Raw genomic sequence first — 16,501 nt, forward strand, 5'->3', positions numbered from 1 at the left:
GGGTGGGGGTGGGGGGGCTGGAGCCCCTCTTCGGACTGCAAGTCCCGTCTCCCTGGCAACGGCCTCGGCCCTGGGGGCGGGCGGGAGGAGGAGAAACCGCGCGCCTTCGTCCTCCCACGGTGGCCCCGCCGCGGCCCGGCCCGGGAGGCCCGGTGCCGGCAGCTGCCGAGGCGGGAGCGGAGGCCCAGGGAGCACGGGAGCAGGAGGGCGGGCGGGCGCGCTGGCGGATTCGCGTTCGGCCGTGCCACAGGGCTACCTTCACACCAGCCCGTCCGGGGAACAACGGGCCGGGCTTCCGGGGAGAGGGCCCACACCTTCCCTCCGGCACCAGCCTCCTCCATTTTTCCGGGCCTTGCGTGGAGCATTTTGGCGGATGTGTTTGAATGAATGAATGTCACCGGGGCTCTTACCAATCCCCCCGTCTCCCCAAGCATCTGCGGGTGGTGCGGCGTCGTGAGAGGAGCGCTAAGTTGTTGGGAGACCTGGGTGCGAGTCTCAGTTTTGTCACTAACTGGTTCTGTGACCCTGGGCAAGTCGCTTAATGTCTTTGAGCTTCAGTTTCCTTTTCTTTCAAATAGCTTGACAGTATCACCCACCACCAAGTTATTGTGAGGGCATACTGGAACAATGTAATTTTTTCGTTTACTGCTCCTCTTCATGTTCTCTCCACCTCCATTCGTTTTCGGTACCCACCACACCTCTATTAAGATGTTACTTTTGCGGGGAGGTCGATGGAAAATTTCCCTCTAGGCTGTTAACTTAACTTCTTTTCCGATTAAAGGTTTTTTTTCTAAGACTCTGAAAGAGGACAGCATTCCCAATGTCCCAGTTTAAGCGCCAGCGGATCAACCCGCTTCCAGGGGGACGCAACTTCTCAGGTGACCACCTTTATCCCTGCTTGGCTTCATACTGAGTAGTGTGAGCTTTGGAGATAGTCTTTTAAAATGTGGCTTTTGGGGTTACCCCGGGTGGAGTGTCATTTACTGCCAGCGTTTAGTAGGAAAATAGGAGATAGGCACAGCAGTGGTCAGTGAAACCCTCCAACCCAGTGGAGGAGTTGGTTGGAGCCACTTTGTCCTTTGGGTCTATGGTATCTTCTGGCTGACTCTGGTGCTCAAAACGGTAGGCGCACCTCCTGGAGATTGCTTCTCTGTCCACATAGGCGCAGCTTCAACATCTCTTCTGGGCCCTCCTCCTGGTTTGCTCACTCCTCCTGTGGCCACAGACCTGTCCCAAAATGCCAGGCACCTTCAGGTAGGTTGGCCATTTTTTCTAGTGAGGTTCAACGCTTGAGACTATCCCAGCACGCATGGGTGCCTGGTGCTTTCATTCTTGCATCGCTATGTTCATCCTTCCTGACACTCTTGGCCTGGGCCAGGATGGAGGTGCCTAGACACCCCTAAGTTCTGGCTCTAGGGGAGTCTTTAGGGTGCTTCTTGGAATTAGAGAACTGGAAATCCTGGAAGCTTATGACCTCAGAATCAGCGTGATCCATCCCCCTCCCCACGCCCCCGCAACAGAATTATAACTACTACACACGTATGCCTCCTTCACGTGAACCTTGATGCAGTGCTCTGTTGAACCCGGTGCGGTTCAGCTGGAGAGGAGACGCTAACAGCAGAGTGTGGACAGATGCTCTCTATGACTTTCAAACTGCACTATTCTCTTACAGGGTGGGGAGAAGCAGCGGGTCTTCACTGGCATTGTTACCAGCTTGCATGACTACTTTGGGGTGGTGGATGAAGAGGTCTTTTTTCAGCTAAGGTAGGCTTGAGGTTAGTCCCCTTCTGGAAATGCTTATTCAGTTCAGTTCTGTCACCACGCTGGCAGGACCCCTCTAAAGCCATTGCTTTGCTGTTTTTATGCAAGGTGTGAGAAATCTTGATGGGAAGGGCCTCATAGGGGCAGTCAAGGTGGCTTGGCCAGGGTCTCTCTCCTGACTGGGTCTCCTGGCTTGTGTGCTGGCAGTGTGGTGAAGGGCCGGCTGCCCCAGCTGGGTGAGAAGGTGCTGGTGAAGGCTGCATACAACCCAGGCCAGGCAGTGCCCTGGAATGCTGTCAAGGTGCAAACGCTCTCCAACCAGGTATTCATCTTTCCTCAGCATGTGCATTAGAAAGGGGAGGGAGGGAAGCCCCTGTGGCCTGAAAGCTGGGCAAGAACCTTACTTTTGTTGAGGGGTGGGGCTGCATCTTTCCAAGGTGGTGAGCAGGCCAACTATGGGACACCCTGACTTTCCTGGTTACTGTTCTGCAGCCCCTGCTGAAATCCCCAGCACCTCCCCTACTACACGTGGCAGCCCTGGGCCAGAAGCAAGGGATTCTGGGAGCTCAGCCCCAGCTGATCTTCCAGCCTCACCGGATTCCCCCACTCTTTCCTCAGAAGCGTGCGTACCAGTGGTGTGGAGGTTGGGATTTGGCTTTACAGGGTCCTCTGGCTGAATGGGCCTGTAACTCTCAGGTGTTGCTCCCAGAATAGAAGTGGGTACTTCTGTCACTGGAAGAAAGGGACAGGGAAGTTGGGTGGATATTTAGGGTTTGCAAGTCACCAGCCGTTTCTTCTCTGCAGCTCTGAGTCTCTTCCAAACATCCCACACACTTCATCTGAGCCACCTGAACAGATTTCCTGCTCGGGGCCCTCACGGACGATTGGATCCAGGCCGAAGGTAAGAGAATGGTTAGCAGGGAAGATATTTTATTTGTTTCTAGGAGCAGTGTCTCTTTGCCACCTGCTGACGTTATCGTTCTCTTTCCGCAGCTAGATTTCTCTTTCTAGCTAGGCTCTTCACCCTGAAATAGGCCAATGCATTGAGGTGTATGTGCAAATATTAGAACTTTATAAACTGGTTCAGCAAGCAGGGATTTGATGCAGTTCATCTTTCAAAATACCATATTGAATTTTTAAAATATATAATTTTCCCTTTTATTTCTAGTCCTTAAGATTGAGGTGTCAAAAAATCGAAACTATTAAGAAAATAGTAATTGTCCAAAAAAAGTAACATTGTAGTATAGGTTTTAATTTCTGATAGAAAACATGTTTCTTTATATACACTACGCAGCAGTGTAGTGTTAGAATGTGTATGTTGTACTCTGCCCAGAAGCCCAGGCCTGTGCCTGGATCATGCAGATAGACTCATGGCCCCTGGGCAGATGGCAGAGTGGATTTGGGGCTTTGGAGGTGTCCTAGGCCATCTATTGTCTGTGAGCTTCAAGGACTGTCTGAGCATGCTGCCTGTTCTCTCTGGCTCGTGTGTTCCTTTTCCCGCCTTACTCTCTCCTTAAAAGATTTTGTTTATATCCTTAAGAGTTAAGCTCTGGACTAGTTTGCTTAAGATTGGTTTTAGTCCTTCTGTTGTTCCTTGTTTTAATTTTTTATTATGGAAGTTTGTAAACAGAAGTAAAATAAATAAAAAGATGATGAACCCTCATATACCTACCATCCAGCTTCAATAAGTATCAGTGTTTTCCATCTACTCCCTGCCTTAAACTTGTTTCTTTGTAAGATTTAAAAAAATCTTTTATGGCAAATTTTATATAGGTTGAAAATGCACAAATCTCAACCAATTTTGACAAATGGAAAATCTCATGTAACCCTCACCCCAATTAAGATATAAACCATTTTCGTCACTCCAAAAAAGTCTCTCATATTCAATTTCGTTTTTGAAATGAGAACTCTACTGATGAGGAAGATCCCCGATGCCAGTAGATTATTACGTGATGAAGGCTGAGAATGAACTCCAATGTGAACTCTTAAAAGGAGCACGGAATAACTCAGGGAAAAAGTGTAGGCAGAGGGACGTAGTCTGCTGAAGCTAGTGGTGGCTCCCTGTGGCTGGCCAGGCCATTATGATTTCTAACTAGGAGGATGGTCTAGTTGTAGATCTAGGATTGTTCTCTGTGCCCCCCCACTACATGAAACACCGTCTTGTTCTCAAGTGACCAGTATATATATTGCACACACTTACACCCCTTGTCCCTGTGCATTTCCTGGCCTTCAGCTTCCAGGGACTTTCTACGTCTCACGTTCTGTGAGTTTATTGAAGGCTTCATTACCAAATCACAGCAAGTTCCCTCAGGGATAATGTAGCTTGGGTGGAAATCAATGGCTGCTATTGACTTCTTGCTTTAGGTTCCAACTCAGTCTTTCTGTACAGTCATATGCATTGGATTGTCCTGGACATGCTAAGCCCTGTGCAAGGCCTGTGTGCCATTACTTTTTCCATAATGCTTCAGTGTCATGGTTTCTAGGGAAAGGCAGGGAGATACACCATTAGTCAATCTGCAGAGTAGGAGAGGGGCAGTAGGAGTTCAGGCACTCTGGGACAACAAGTTTACAAAGGAGTCGAGCTACGTTAGCATTTTGGCTGGAAGCCAAGTTTTATTTTAAATTTCAGGTTCTGGGATGGAGGGAACAGTGTCTCCGCTGGACTGCCAGTACTGAACTACTGAGGTTTTTGGACAGGTGTACCCAGCGGGATATGCCATCTCCGTACCCTGCTGAGGTTACAGAGATGTCTCCCACTGGTACTGCTGTCCGCTGTGTTCCTGACGATTCACAGTAAGGAGAGAAAACTGGCCATTGATTCCAGGATTCAGTGGGACATCCGGTTTCACTAGGGGTTGACAGCATTTCCCAAAGAGTTCACTGCAGTCAGGGGCGAGCTGGAGAGGGCTGTCAGAATGACTGTTAGAAATGTGGAAGCTGACGTTCTGTAAAGGCGAGATTAGAAGGCAGCTTTTGGATGGAGATGCTAATGAGCAGGGAAATGAGCCAGGCACATAGAGAAAAGAAGAAAACCTCTGTGTTAAATGTAATGAACTCAGATGCTCAGGGCTATAATGACAAGGGAAACAGTGCAGGCAGGTCTGAAGGGAAGAGCAGAGGCCTTCTGGTAAACAGACTGCAGGCAGCCCAGTTACATGCCAGTTGATTTTACTTCTTTCTAGACACAGGAGTTTTCCCCTCACCAAATCGCCATTTTTTTAATGGTCTAAAGGTTTTTCTCTTTTTTGGGGAGGGGAGAGGCAGAGGAGAGAGAATCTTAAGTAGGAGTCAGATCTCACGACCATGAGATCATGACCTGAGCCGAAGTCCAGAGTCGGACGGTTAACCAACTGAACCACCCAGGCACCCCTCTTCTATTTTTATTTATTGACTCCGTAACATAGTGATACTATAATAAGTGTTGTATCATAGAAATGTATAAAGTAGTACATGCTATTATATAAAGTTACAAAATAGTATAAAAATGTGTCATTTCCTCTTTCCCTTTAAAAGGTAACCATTCTTAAACACCTTTAGAAAATAATTTTGGAAAGAGAAATTACCACAATTTTTTTCCTATGTTCTTTTGTGGTCTTTATATATGAGCATACTTTTTATAACTTTAAAAAATTAAATTTTAACTTTAGAGTCCAAATTACTATTTTTTAAATATTTAATTTTTTTTGAGAGAGGGGGAATGAGTGCACATGCACACGTGTGAGGGGGGTGGGGCAGAGAGAGAGAGAGAGAGAGAGAGAGAGAGAGAGAGAGAATCCCAAGCAGGCTCCACGCTATCAGTGGCAGAGCCCCAGGAGAGGCTTGATCTTGCGACCAAGAGATCATGACCTGAGCCGAAATCAGAGGCTTAACCAACTGAGCCATCCAGGTGCCCTAGAGTCCAAATTATTTTTATACATTGTGATTAAGGTGATGAAACATTTTTTCCATATTGCAGCATAATCCTCATGATTGTTTTAACGGCTGTATGATTATTGTATTTATTTACTATAAAAGTTCAGGTGTTGCTGGATATGAATGTGGTTTTCTTACTCTTGGTTTGAATTTTTTCCACTGTTTATAACCTCTGTTTTTCTTTTGAATTAACTTCCTTGGGATAAATTTTCAAGAGTGGAATTACTGGATCAAAGGGTTTGAGTGGTTTTTTGTTTTTTGTTTTTTTACTTTAATGTGTATTGTTGAGGGTTTGTTACGAGAATGGCCTCTTAATAAAACTTGCTTTATAGAACCCTTTGCATGGTAGCATATATGTGTCTCATGTTAAAAATCAGTTAAAATCTTTGCTTATTTCAAAAAATTATGTTTACTGCAATTTTTAAAGTTCAGAAAAATATAAAAAATAAAATTATAAGTGTTACCAGTCAGAGGTGTTTTTCATTTACACTTTCTCTCTCTTTTTTTTTTTAAAGTAATCTCTGTATCCAATGTGAGGCTCAGACTTACAACATTGAGATCAAGAGTCCCATGCTCCATGGACTGAGCCGGCCAGGCGCCCCAATACTTTATTTCTTTTCAGTTTTTAAAAGCTTAGTTTGCACAGTTGAGGCACTACTGTATACATATTATCATGTATTAGTCTTTTTGTTTATCATGGGTGGTTTTCTGTTATCGTAAGTATTTAAATATCCATTTTAATAACTTTGTAATTGTGTCACATGGCTGTTAGCATGGCTTCTTTATCCACTTCCTTGATGTTGGGGATTCAGATCGTTTCCAGTTCTTGTTAGGCCAGTGTGTACTGAATCTTAATGTAACAGTGTGGTTTCTTCTTTCCTGTGATGGACCAACTTCCAGCGATGACTATGACTCCAAGAAACGCAAACAGCGGGCTGGTGGAGAGCCTTGGGGTGCTAAGAAACCAAGGCATGACCTGCCTCCTTACCGGGTCCATCTCACTCCCTATACTGTGGACAGGTGAGTGGCAAGGCCGGGGTGGGGGGGTGAGGTTCGCAGCTGGTAACAGTTTCTTGTGGAAATGAGATAGAGTCTATGCAAGAGAAAGTGGTTTATATGGGGTCATGTGCCTGGGACCTTTTTGTTTCTTTTAATGTGAGTTTTTTAGTTTCTCAATCTCAGATTTGGACCAGCATGGCACCACTTACATGGGTTCCCTGATAGAACTTCTATGATTTGATTGCCAGAAATAATTATGCCAGGTTATCACTAAGACTTACCGATTCAGAATCAGGTACCCAATACCAGTTCTATTCAAGTAGAAACTGTAGATCGTAGGAACCCTGGGACTCGTTTTCCAGGGAACCTCTGAATCCTTTTTCAAGTGCTGTACAGTGTACGAGGACTCTGGCCCCCAAGCCTACCTGTCTCACTTAGCAACTCATTGACTGAGAGGCAGATGAGTGATTCCACATTCCAGCCAGCAGTGGAGAGGCAGGGCTCCAGCCACTGCCCCCGTAGCAAAGTTCACCTAAGCCCAGGCTGAGGTGAGGTGGCAGCCTCCTGTCACCCCCTCCTCAAGGTGGAAGGGAAAGAGGCTGTCACCTCTCTACCTGACGTCACCAGTTCCTGTCCACGGGGCCAGGCAGGGCCTCTCCTGTGCTCCATGCTGACCCACCTGCCTCACAAGACAGTGTGGTCCCCACATCATGGCGAGGGGTGCGTGTAGAGCCTCCTCAGAACGTAACTGTGAACAATTTGCCACATATAGTGTGTCTTTTTGACATCTATGGAACATCTATGGAAACTTCTTGTATGTACTTGTATGTATTTGCTTTTTCATTTAATGCATCTTGGAATTTATTCCATGTTAACATTTGTTAGATTGGTTGCATTCTTTTCAGTAACTACACGATACTCCATTGAATATGGACAGATGCTTTATTTAGCCAGTTCTCCGTTTTCAATTTTTAATTGTCCTAACACATTGTTGTAATAAACAGTCTTCTACAAATATCTCTGAACAGGAGCAAATATTCTGTTGAGATCAATTCCTAGAAATGGAGTAGCTGGCTCAAAGGGCTGATTTTAAACTTGGACATACATTGCCAGTTCTGTCCAAGAGGCTGTGTGGATCTATGTTCTTGCCAGTGGGGCATGAAGTACTTGTTTCCCCATGCTGCGGCCAGGGTACCTTGTCAAACGTTTCGATCTCTGTCAGTCTCATAGGTGAAAAGTGATACTCTGATTTGCATTTCTTCAATTATGAGTGAGATTGAGCATATTTTCACTGGCTGTTAAGTCTCCTTTTTCTGTTAAGTATCTGTTGATGTCAGTTTTCTCTCAGACTTGTCAACTTTCTCTTGGTCATTTGTGGGCTTCTCATATTAAGACGGTGAGCCTGAGCTGTCGTGGTTGGCAAGTGTTTTTCTGTTTTTTCTTCCCCAGTTGGACTTTAATTTACTATGAGAGGTTAAAATGTTTTGGTGGTCAAATCTCATCCATCCTTTTCAGGGATGTCTTCTTTCCCAGATTAGAAAATAATTTGCCCTTTCCCCTCCAAGTCTTTTATGGTTTCATTTTTTATTATTATTACTTTTGTTTATTTATTTATTTTGAAAGAGAGAGCAGGTGAGGGGCAGAGAGAGGGACAGAGGATCCTACAGGCTCCACACTGTCAGCACAGAGCCCAACGTGGGGCTTAAACTCACGATATGGTTCCATTTTTCAAAATAATTTAGACTTGCTCAGTCTGGATCCCTTTGCTTTCCTCCTGCAGCCCCACCTGTGACTTCTTAGAACTCCAGCGTCGCTACCGCAGCCTCCTGGTTCCCTCAGATTTTCTGGCTGTGTGTCTGAGCTGGCTGTCAGCCTTCCCTCTGAGCCAGCCCTTTTCCCTCCATCATCCAAGCCGTATCCAGGTATCTTCTGAGAAGGAGCCAGCTCCAGACACTGGTGCTGAGCCCATCCCTGCAGACAGCGATCCCACTTATAGTTCCAAGGTGAGTGGGCTGAGGTCCTGCCACTTTATCCCATTGTTGGAGGTTGAGAAAGCTCTCGGGTGTGTCCTTCACGCTGCCTCTGCACAGGTATTGCTGCTCTCTTCCCCGGGACTGGAGGAATTGTATCGTTGTTGCATGCTCTTTGTGGATGACATGGCTGAGCCGAGGGAGACACCAGAACATCCTTTGAAGCAGATTAAGGTAAGAGCTGACGTCCGTGAGGCAGGATGCAGTCACTGGTAATGTCCAGGCCCTCCCTGTCAGGTTTTCAGCAGCTTGGCTTGTAGTCATGAACTCGTAGAAACCAGGAGTCTCAGAGCTGAAACACCACTACCACTCATTTCCCCAGGACAGCACGGCTCAGGATGTTTTGTCAGAAAAAGTTACATGGCTGGTTCACGTTCATGAGTAGACAGATCCACAGACCTACCCCTCCACTGTTCCCACCCCGTGTGGTGGATTCTTCACTACATCCTGCTGCTTTTACTCCCAGGGGGGTAGGCTGCTTCACGGTGGGAGATCCAGGTAATTGTTGTTGTTGTTTTAATTGCGGATCCATTTTTGTAGTTTTTGCTGGGCCGAAAAGAAGAAGAGGCGGTGCTGGTTGGGGGTGAGTGGTCTCCATCTCTGGATGGCCTCGACCCCAAGGGCGACCCACAGGTGCTAGTCCGCACTGCTATCCGCTGTGCACAAGCCCAGACCGGCATTGACTTGAGCACCTGCACAAAGTGGTGAGTGGCTGCCCCAGGCTTGTCTGTGGCTGACCCACTGTATTGGCGAGACTGTTTAGGAGGTCAAGTTCCTGTGCCTTTCTGACCTGTTAGCTCTCTTCTATTCCTTAGTCCTACCTCATTGCTCCCTCTGACCCTCCGTAATGGTCACCTTGGTCATGAGCATGACTAGGAATGTGTATGTGTGTTAAGGGGCAGGGGACCCTCCAAGGCTCATCAGATGTGATCCCTCTGCCATATTAGTGGTCCCTGTTGCTTGTAGCACCTTGGATAGTAATTGTCTGCTTATTTGTGTCTCCCCATTGATGAACCATTTCCTGAGGACTTGGGGTCTTTTGTTTTTGTATTTTCAAAGCTTCGTATGCAGTATGTGCTCATTAAGTGTTGGTTGGAAACTGAGGCACTTGCTTGTGAAGGTCATGGGTCAGTTCCTCCTCCTTCCTTTACTGTGAGCAGGTGGCGCTTCGCTGAGTTTCAGCACCTGCAGCCGGGGCCCCCGAGGCGGCTCCAGACTGTGGTGGTGTACCTGCCAGACGTCTGGACCATCATGCCTACTTTGGAAGAGTGGGAGGCCCTGTGCCAGCAGAAAGCCGCAGAGGCAGCTCCCCCACCCCCAGAGGTGTCCGTGGTAAGACCGAGCCTTACAAACAAGGGGGCAAGTAGGTGCCCTGACCCCTGGGCCCAGGTGGTCACCGCTCTTGACTTTTGTCACAGGAAGCAGAGCCTACGGAACAGACAGCTGACACCTCAGAGCAAGCAGCAGACACCTCTAAACAGAATGCAGAGAACCCAGAGGCCACTGCCCAGCAGGACATGGACACTGATCTCCCAGAGGCCCCTCCACCCCCTCTAGAGCCCGCTGTCATGGCTCGCCCTGGCTGTGTAAACCTGTCCCTCCACAGTATTGTGGAGGACAGGAGGCCAAAAGAAAGGATCTCTTTTGAAGTAAGCACAGGAGTCTGGGGAGGCTGGGTGGCAGGGTGTTTGGGACGGCAGGGCCTGAATATTCCCCTTTTCCTGATGCTCATGGACCCCTGGTGACTTTTCTACCAGGTGATGGTGTTGGCTGAACTGTTTCTGGAGATGCTGCAGAGGGATTTTGGCTATAGGATTTATAAGATGCTGCTGAGCCTTCCTGAAAAGGTTGTGGCCCCACCTGAACCTGAGAAGGAGGAGGCGGCCAAGGAAGAAGAAACAGTCAAGGAAGAGGCCGCCAAGGAGTCCAAGGATGAGGTACAGAGTGAGGGCACGGCCGCCGAGCCAGACACCCCACCGGTGAGTACCTCTGCGCCCGCACGGGCCCTGGGGCTGCACACAGTAGGGCTGCACAGTACCAGGTGCTGCTGGGGGCCTCACGGGGCTCCTCTCCCAGCCCGTGTGCACCTCACCACCCTGGCACGTCCTCAGGAGCAGGGCACCTCGCTCTCCCACATGGCTGCACAGCCAGGAGGCGGTGTGCTGAGGAGAGGGGAAGCGGCCCGGTGGCATGGGTGACCCGCCAGGGCGGCACAGAAGCCTCAGTAAATAGTGCTGTGGGGAGGACAGGTGTTTGGGCTACTTGATGGCTAACTAGAGCGCTACATTTCCTTAACCCTTTCTAAAGCACGTGGGTCTATTTCTTGCCTAAATGCCATCAAGTAAACGTGTAATTTCTTCCGGGACTGAGACTGACTCCTAAAGAAAACTCCAGGTGCCCGGGAGCCGCCCTGGTGTGCTCTGAACCCCACGTAATGAAGTGCAGTAAATGGGAGTGTGTGTACAAAGCCCTTACCACTGTGCCTGAACACGGTTGATACTCAAATGTTGGCTGTTCTAAGCGTTAGCAGTTAGAGATGACCGTTCTCATCGTGGTCTGCTTCTAGAAGGAAGATGGGCTTTTGCCCAAACCTCCATCTTCTGGGGGAGAGGAAGAAGAGAAACCCCGGGGTGAGGCATCTGAGGATCTGTGTGAGATGGCACTTGACCCGGAGCTGCTGCTCCTGAGGGACGACGGAGAGGAGGAGTTTGGTACGTGCGGGCACCATACAGCGGCCTCCTGGCTCTGTGGCCGGACTGCCATCCTGTTACAGCTGTGGGATTTGGGCCCATGTGGTCCCTGCCCCAGGCTTACTGCAGGCTTTCTGCAGCAGGGGCCAAGCTGGAGGACTCTGAGGTCCGGTCGGTTGCCTCGAACCAATCAGAGATGGAGTTCTCTTCTCTTCAGGACATGGTGAGCCCTCTTCTCCATCCCACATGATTCAGCGAGGCTTATTTCATTAGTAAGGCCTCTGACTCTCTACTGGGAGAGGGGAACTTGTACCATTTGATGCTGGTTGACAAAAGACAGAATGTGGTTCTTGGCTCCCGGAGCGGTATGTTCCTAATATCCGGGGCACTTCAGTTATCTCCATCTGGCTGAATGTGACTGAGGTGTCGGACCTAGGGGCGCACTCACTTCCTGTGTGTGTGGACGTGGCCCAGGGGCCTGTCTCCAGGAGGAAGGGTTGCGGGTGTTGTTCGGTCAGCTTGGTTTTCAGAGGGCTACATCCTGGGTGCTTCAGCCGTTGAGAGAACTCTCTGTAGACCTTGTTCATCTTTGTTTCTCTTGCAGCCCAAGGAGCTGGACCCCTCTGCTGTGCTCCCTTTGGACTGTCTCCTTGCTTTTGTCTTTTTTGATGCCAACTGGTGTGGCTACTTGCACCGGCGAGACTTGGAGAGGATCCTGCTTACCCTTGGGCTCCGGCTCAGTGCAGAGCAGGTGCCTTCTCTCCCGTGCCCTCCGCCCTTTCCGAGACGGCCGCCCCTAACATAGTCTGCGCGCACCGGATTCCCGCGCGTGGCGCAGAGAGCTCTAGTTCTGGGTGCTTGTGTGGCACGGGGGCAAGGGCTCGCACCTTCTCATCAGTGGGTATCTGGGGCGTGTGTTTTCTGTAGGCCAAACAGCTGGTCAGCAGGGTGGTGACCCAGAACATCTGCCAGTACCGGAGCCTTCAGTACAGCCGCCAGGAGGGCACGGACAGTGGGCTTCCCGAGGAGGTGCTCTTTGGTGCGTCCTGGTGCCTGTAGCCTTCCATAGAGGATGGGCGGGGCACGCTGCTTTCCCCTGAGAACCCTTCTTTCAACCTCTTTCTTGGCCCCTTCTAGGAAACCTGGATCTGCTACCTCCTTCTGGGAAAAGCGCAAAGCCGGGCGCCGCCCCCACAGAACACAAAGGCCTGGTGTCCCACAACGGCAGCCTGATCAATGTGGGGAACCTGTTGCAGCGCGCGGAGCAGCAGGACAGCGGACGGCTCTACCTGGAGAACAAGATTCACACACTGGAACTGAAGCTGGGTGAGTGGTCTGAAGCCACGGGGACCCGGCACGCGTGGGACGTGCAAACGTGTGTGTGGAGATCCCTCCTTACGCACCGCCCTGTGCAGCACTGCTTAGCTTAGCAGCGGTCTTTCTGCTCTTTCCCCACCAGAGGAGAGCCATAACCGCTTCTCAGCCACTGAAGTCACCAACAAGACACTGGCGGCAGAAATGCAGGAGCTGCGGAGCCGGCTGGCCGAGGCCGAGGAGACGGCGCGGACAGCCGAGCGGCAGAAGAGCCAGCTGCAGCGACTGCTCCAGGAGTTCCGGAGGCGCCTGACCCCCCTGCAACTGGAGATGCAGCGGATGGTGGAAAAGGTGAGCCGCGAAGCGCAAGCTGGCCGTCATGGCGGAAGGCTTCGTTGGGGGGACNGCATGGCGGCCCTCCTGCCCTTGCCTGGCTTCGCCTCGCCTTCTCCACCCACGGCTCTTGGGGGATCGGTGGGTCGCGGCTGCAGGCCGGTCTCCCAGGAGGAAGTGCTGGTAGTCCTCGCATCTCGGCCCTTCCTCCTCGAGTCCTGATTCTCTTCCAGGCGGACAGCTGGGTAGAGAAGGAGGAGCCGGCACCTAGCAACTGAGGGGCCTGGTGCAGGAGCTGCCCTCCCGTGAGGTCAGCGACGGAGCCTGCTGACGTTCGAGCGCTTTTGGTTCCAGAAAGAAGCTGGAGCAGGACCTGCGAGCCACAGGCAGGGGTGGCTGACCCTACGCTCAGCCTCCGGAGAGGAGCTCAGGCCATCAGGGTGGGGTCTGTGCTGTGTGGGACGGATGCGTGAGGAACCCCGGTTCCACTCAACAACTAAATCCAACACCTTCTGCACCCCTCGAATGTCATTTTGCCCTCCACCTTGGGATTTCTCCTGGGGCCCTTTAGTCTTGTGCTGACTTTTCTCCTGTCCTCTTCCAGTTTAGAATAAGACAGGGGAGGAAAAGGCTTTTCGAGTGTGTCACAAGGTCTGATACCAATAAACTGAAGCAGCAGCCGTGGACTCTGGCGGGGGGTGAGAGCCCTTCCTCTGGATGGCACAAGTCCTGCCAGGTACAGGAGCAGGTTCCTGGGGGAAGGGTCTCCCTTGGCCATGGCAGAAATGGAGTCCGTGCTAGCGAACTCTTGCTGTTGGGCTGTGTCTGCCAGAGCACCGTGCTCCAGCCACCCCGGACTTGCCAGAAGAAACCAGCACCTCCCCGTGTTCAGAATGTGGTATTGGCTCTGGCCCAGCCTTTTCCCCTGTTCCCCAGAAGTCTCGCCTCTCTCCATAATCCGTGATTTCAGTTTGACTTTGTATATAAAGTTGGGTTTTTTTTTTTTTTTTTTGGCTTTTTGTTTTTTAAATAAACCAAAGTCAAAAACAGGCTAAGTGTCCTCCATGGCTCTTCCCTTCTTCCTCTTCTGGGCCTGCCTGTGCTGCCCCCTTCCTCCTAGTCCTGAGCCCAGCCTCTGCTGGATGGGGGTGCACACCTCCAGAAGGTGCGGCGGGGTGGCGGGGAGAGGAGCCCTGGGTGTGCTGGGTCCTGCCCCCTGCTGGTCAAGAGGGACTACGGCGCTGCAGGGGTGCTGCCAGCTCAGCAGAGGGCAGCGCGACCCAACTCAAACGTGCGGTGGCGCTCTCCTCTCAGTTACGGCACAGTAAACAGCTGGCAAGTTTATTGAAAACTTTACTTGAAAAAATAAAATTTCCAAATATGCAGGTGAGACAAACCCACTGTTCTTGCTTTGAGCCTGTGACCCGGGCTGTGACATTTTATGTGGCTGGAAGCCTATTTACATGCGCGGAGTCTGGTTTCCTAGGGAACCTACAAGGCTTGGGGTTCTTCTCTGCCCCTGACCTAAGGGCAAGAAGTGGGCAAAGCCAGCTTTTGTCATTCTGGGAGTCTGGGCTAGAGGAGAGGCAGTGTCTTGGGCCTCTCCCAGAACAGAGGAGTCTGAAGGGTACAGGCAACAAGGGGGGAGGGGGCGGGTGGACGCCCCAGGGTGGGTCTTTGGAGGTAGGTGTGATCACGACCATGCAGGCAAGGCTGAGACCTCAGGTGAGCGGGCAGAGCTGTGTCCTTGAAGGCTGGACGCTTGCTCGGGCCCTAGGCCAGGCTGTCCTTTGGACGGTTCTTTCGGAAACAAGGCCCTTGCAGTTTTTCTGCACTGCTTACCCGCCTGGGCTCTTGCTATGGGTGGGGAGACAGCAGCCTGCTTGGGGCTCCTGGTGCCAGGCTCCCTGCAGAAGTCGAGTGAGGTAGAACAGGGGCCACTGCTGGCCCCATACTTCTCTCAGGGGAGGGCCTTTTGCTGGCTGTCGCCTGAGCCTAAGCTTGACAAGGGCAAAGACCAGAGAGGCTGGCTTGTATCCCAGGAGTCTTCTTCGAAAGGGTGGCGGGGACTCAGTCATCGGCCACAATAGAGAGAGCTCTGAGCTCGCTCAGTCTGGCCTCATTCTCCCTCTCCCGCTGCTCATCAGTGTGGCCGGGCTGGTCAAGCTGCTGGGTCAGGTCTCCAAAGATCTTCTGCATCTCAGAGTAGTACCCAACCTGGAGGCGGGGGTGAAGGAGGAGGTTGGCAGGTACTGGGCTCCTGGGGTACAAAGCCCCCTCAGCACTGCACCCCCTGGGAGCATCCCAGAGGCCCGCGCGCTGCTTGCTCCCTCTAGCAGAGCACTCACGCTGGGTGGAGGGGGCTGCCTTCCACCTTCCCCCCATCACTGCCCTTCCTCTCGGCCCATCTTCTGAAACTGCAGGGCAAGCAGGCACATAAGCCACAGCCTCCATCCCTCCAGGAGTGTCCGCTGCTGCTGCTGGGATGGCAGGAGGAGGGGAGCGAGGGGGTCTCGATGAGGCGGGGGCGGGGGTCTGACCTTGGAGCCCTCCAGGCCCCCAAAAGGCATCGGGGTCTGTGCTAAGAGGTGTAGGAGGACTGCGCGGCCCGAGGCTGGCTGGGAGCACTGGCAGGACCCTTCTTGAGTCCTCGGGAAGCCAGGGCCCTGACCCGAGGTGCCTCAGTGAAGCTAGACCTTTGTCCATGGGAGAGGGGCATGGCCGGCCCCCAGAACCCCGGGAGTCTGTCTTAGAGGTAAAGGTGAGAAAGGCGACCTCTCTGTAGCCTTCTGGTCCTTCCCCACCATTAATCACGCCTCGGCCGTTTGGCTGGAAAGCAGGGCTCACAGACCAGCTCGTTCCCATGTCCCTATGTGCGTAGCCGCTGGGGCTGATGGGAGAGGCCTGCGGCAGTGGCGTGGGGGAGCACTGAGGATGGGGAGACCCATCAGCAACTCTCTGATGGCAGAGGGCTGCTCAGACCAGGGGCTGCTGCCTCAGTCTCCATCTCATGACCAAAGGCAAACACTTTTGTGAAAATGACCCACGATTCACAACTATTCGGACACTGTTTCCACTCTAGACAGCGGAGTGCTATCACTGGCCAGGCCAGGCTGAGCGCCAGGTTTGGTGGCAGGGCCGGGGCTCAGCTGCTTTTGAGGAGAGGTCTCCCATTTAGCTCCCCACAGCAGGATTTCCCCTGGGCTGAGGGGAGCTAAATGAGGGTCTCCAAATGCTGCTGTCCCCTGAAGGGATGGGGCATGGACTAGGGCTGGGAGAGGGCAGGGGATGGCCTGCCCTGCCCCCACTCCCTGCCCCAGAGCCGCACTGCGCAGGCTGAGTCACTAGGAATGCTCACTTCTCCAGTGACTAATGGCAACGACAGCCCCGGGAGGGGGGAGGCTGGTGCTGAGGAGGCAGTAAACAGCCAACAGCTCCCCCCCCCCCCCCCCCCCCCCCGGG

At 51.7% G+C, this 16,501-nt stretch overlaps 2 protein-coding genes across 7 annotated transcripts in view; one reads left to right on the top strand and one right to left on the bottom strand.

Annotated features, from left to right (window-relative positions):
• The window catches only part of CCAR2 (cell cycle and apoptosis regulator 2), a 14,455-nt gene extending 367 nt beyond the window's left edge, over window positions 1–14,088 (top strand). Inside the window, exons 1-21 of one of the 4 annotated variants that reach the window (XM_077766617.1) lie at window positions 236–486; window positions 782–878; window positions 1,163–1,254; window positions 1,673–1,764; window positions 1,969–2,083; window positions 2,254–2,383; window positions 2,566–2,662; window positions 6,574–6,693; window positions 8,453–8,675; window positions 8,763–8,876; window positions 9,243–9,406; window positions 9,863–10,034; window positions 10,121–10,351; window positions 10,460–10,681; window positions 11,269–11,413; window positions 11,533–11,615; window positions 11,997–12,143; window positions 12,320–12,431; window positions 12,530–12,718; window positions 12,852–13,057; window positions 13,273–14,088. In XM_077766617.1, coding sequence (XP_077622743.1) covers window positions 821–878; window positions 1,163–1,254; window positions 1,673–1,764; window positions 1,969–2,083; window positions 2,254–2,383; window positions 2,566–2,662; window positions 6,574–6,693; window positions 8,453–8,675; window positions 8,763–8,876; window positions 9,243–9,406; window positions 9,863–10,034; window positions 10,121–10,351; window positions 10,460–10,681; window positions 11,269–11,413; window positions 11,533–11,615; window positions 11,997–12,143; window positions 12,320–12,431; window positions 12,530–12,718; window positions 12,852–13,057; window positions 13,273–13,317 — 2,757 coding nt within the window. In that variant the 5' untranslated portion in view covers window positions 236–486; window positions 782–820 and the 3' untranslated portion in view covers window positions 13,318–14,088. Of the gene's footprint in view, window positions 1–235; window positions 487–781; window positions 879–1,162; window positions 1,255–1,672; window positions 1,765–1,968; window positions 2,084–2,253; window positions 2,384–2,565; window positions 2,663–6,573; window positions 6,694–8,452; window positions 8,676–8,762; window positions 8,877–9,242; window positions 9,407–9,862; window positions 10,035–10,120; window positions 10,352–10,459; window positions 10,682–11,268; window positions 11,414–11,532; window positions 11,616–11,996; window positions 12,144–12,319; window positions 12,432–12,529; window positions 12,719–12,851; window positions 13,058–13,272 lie in introns of those variants that run through there. The other 3 variants (XM_077766616.1, XM_077766618.1, XM_077766619.1) reach the window with 3 other exon arrangements.
• A 286-nt stretch (window positions 14,089–14,374) lies between these two features.
• The window catches only part of BIN3 (bridging integrator 3), a 42,706-nt gene continuing 40,579 nt past the window's right edge, over window positions 14,375–16,501 (bottom strand). For all 3 annotated transcript variants that reach the window (XM_077766621.1, XM_077766622.1, XM_077766620.1), the window contains one exon: window positions 14,375–15,256. In XM_077766621.1, coding sequence (XP_077622747.1) covers window positions 15,110–15,256 — 147 coding nt within the window. In that variant the 3' untranslated portion in view covers window positions 14,375–15,109. The remainder of the gene's footprint in view (window positions 15,257–16,501) is intronic.

This window comes from Crocuta crocuta, unplaced genomic scaffold, assembly GCF_008692635.1.
Source record: "Crocuta crocuta isolate KB4526 unplaced genomic scaffold, BGI_CrCroc_1.0 scaffold225, whole genome shotgun sequence".
In the NCBI taxonomy this organism is placed as follows: domain Eukaryota; kingdom Metazoa; phylum Chordata; class Mammalia; order Carnivora; family Hyaenidae; genus Crocuta; species Crocuta crocuta.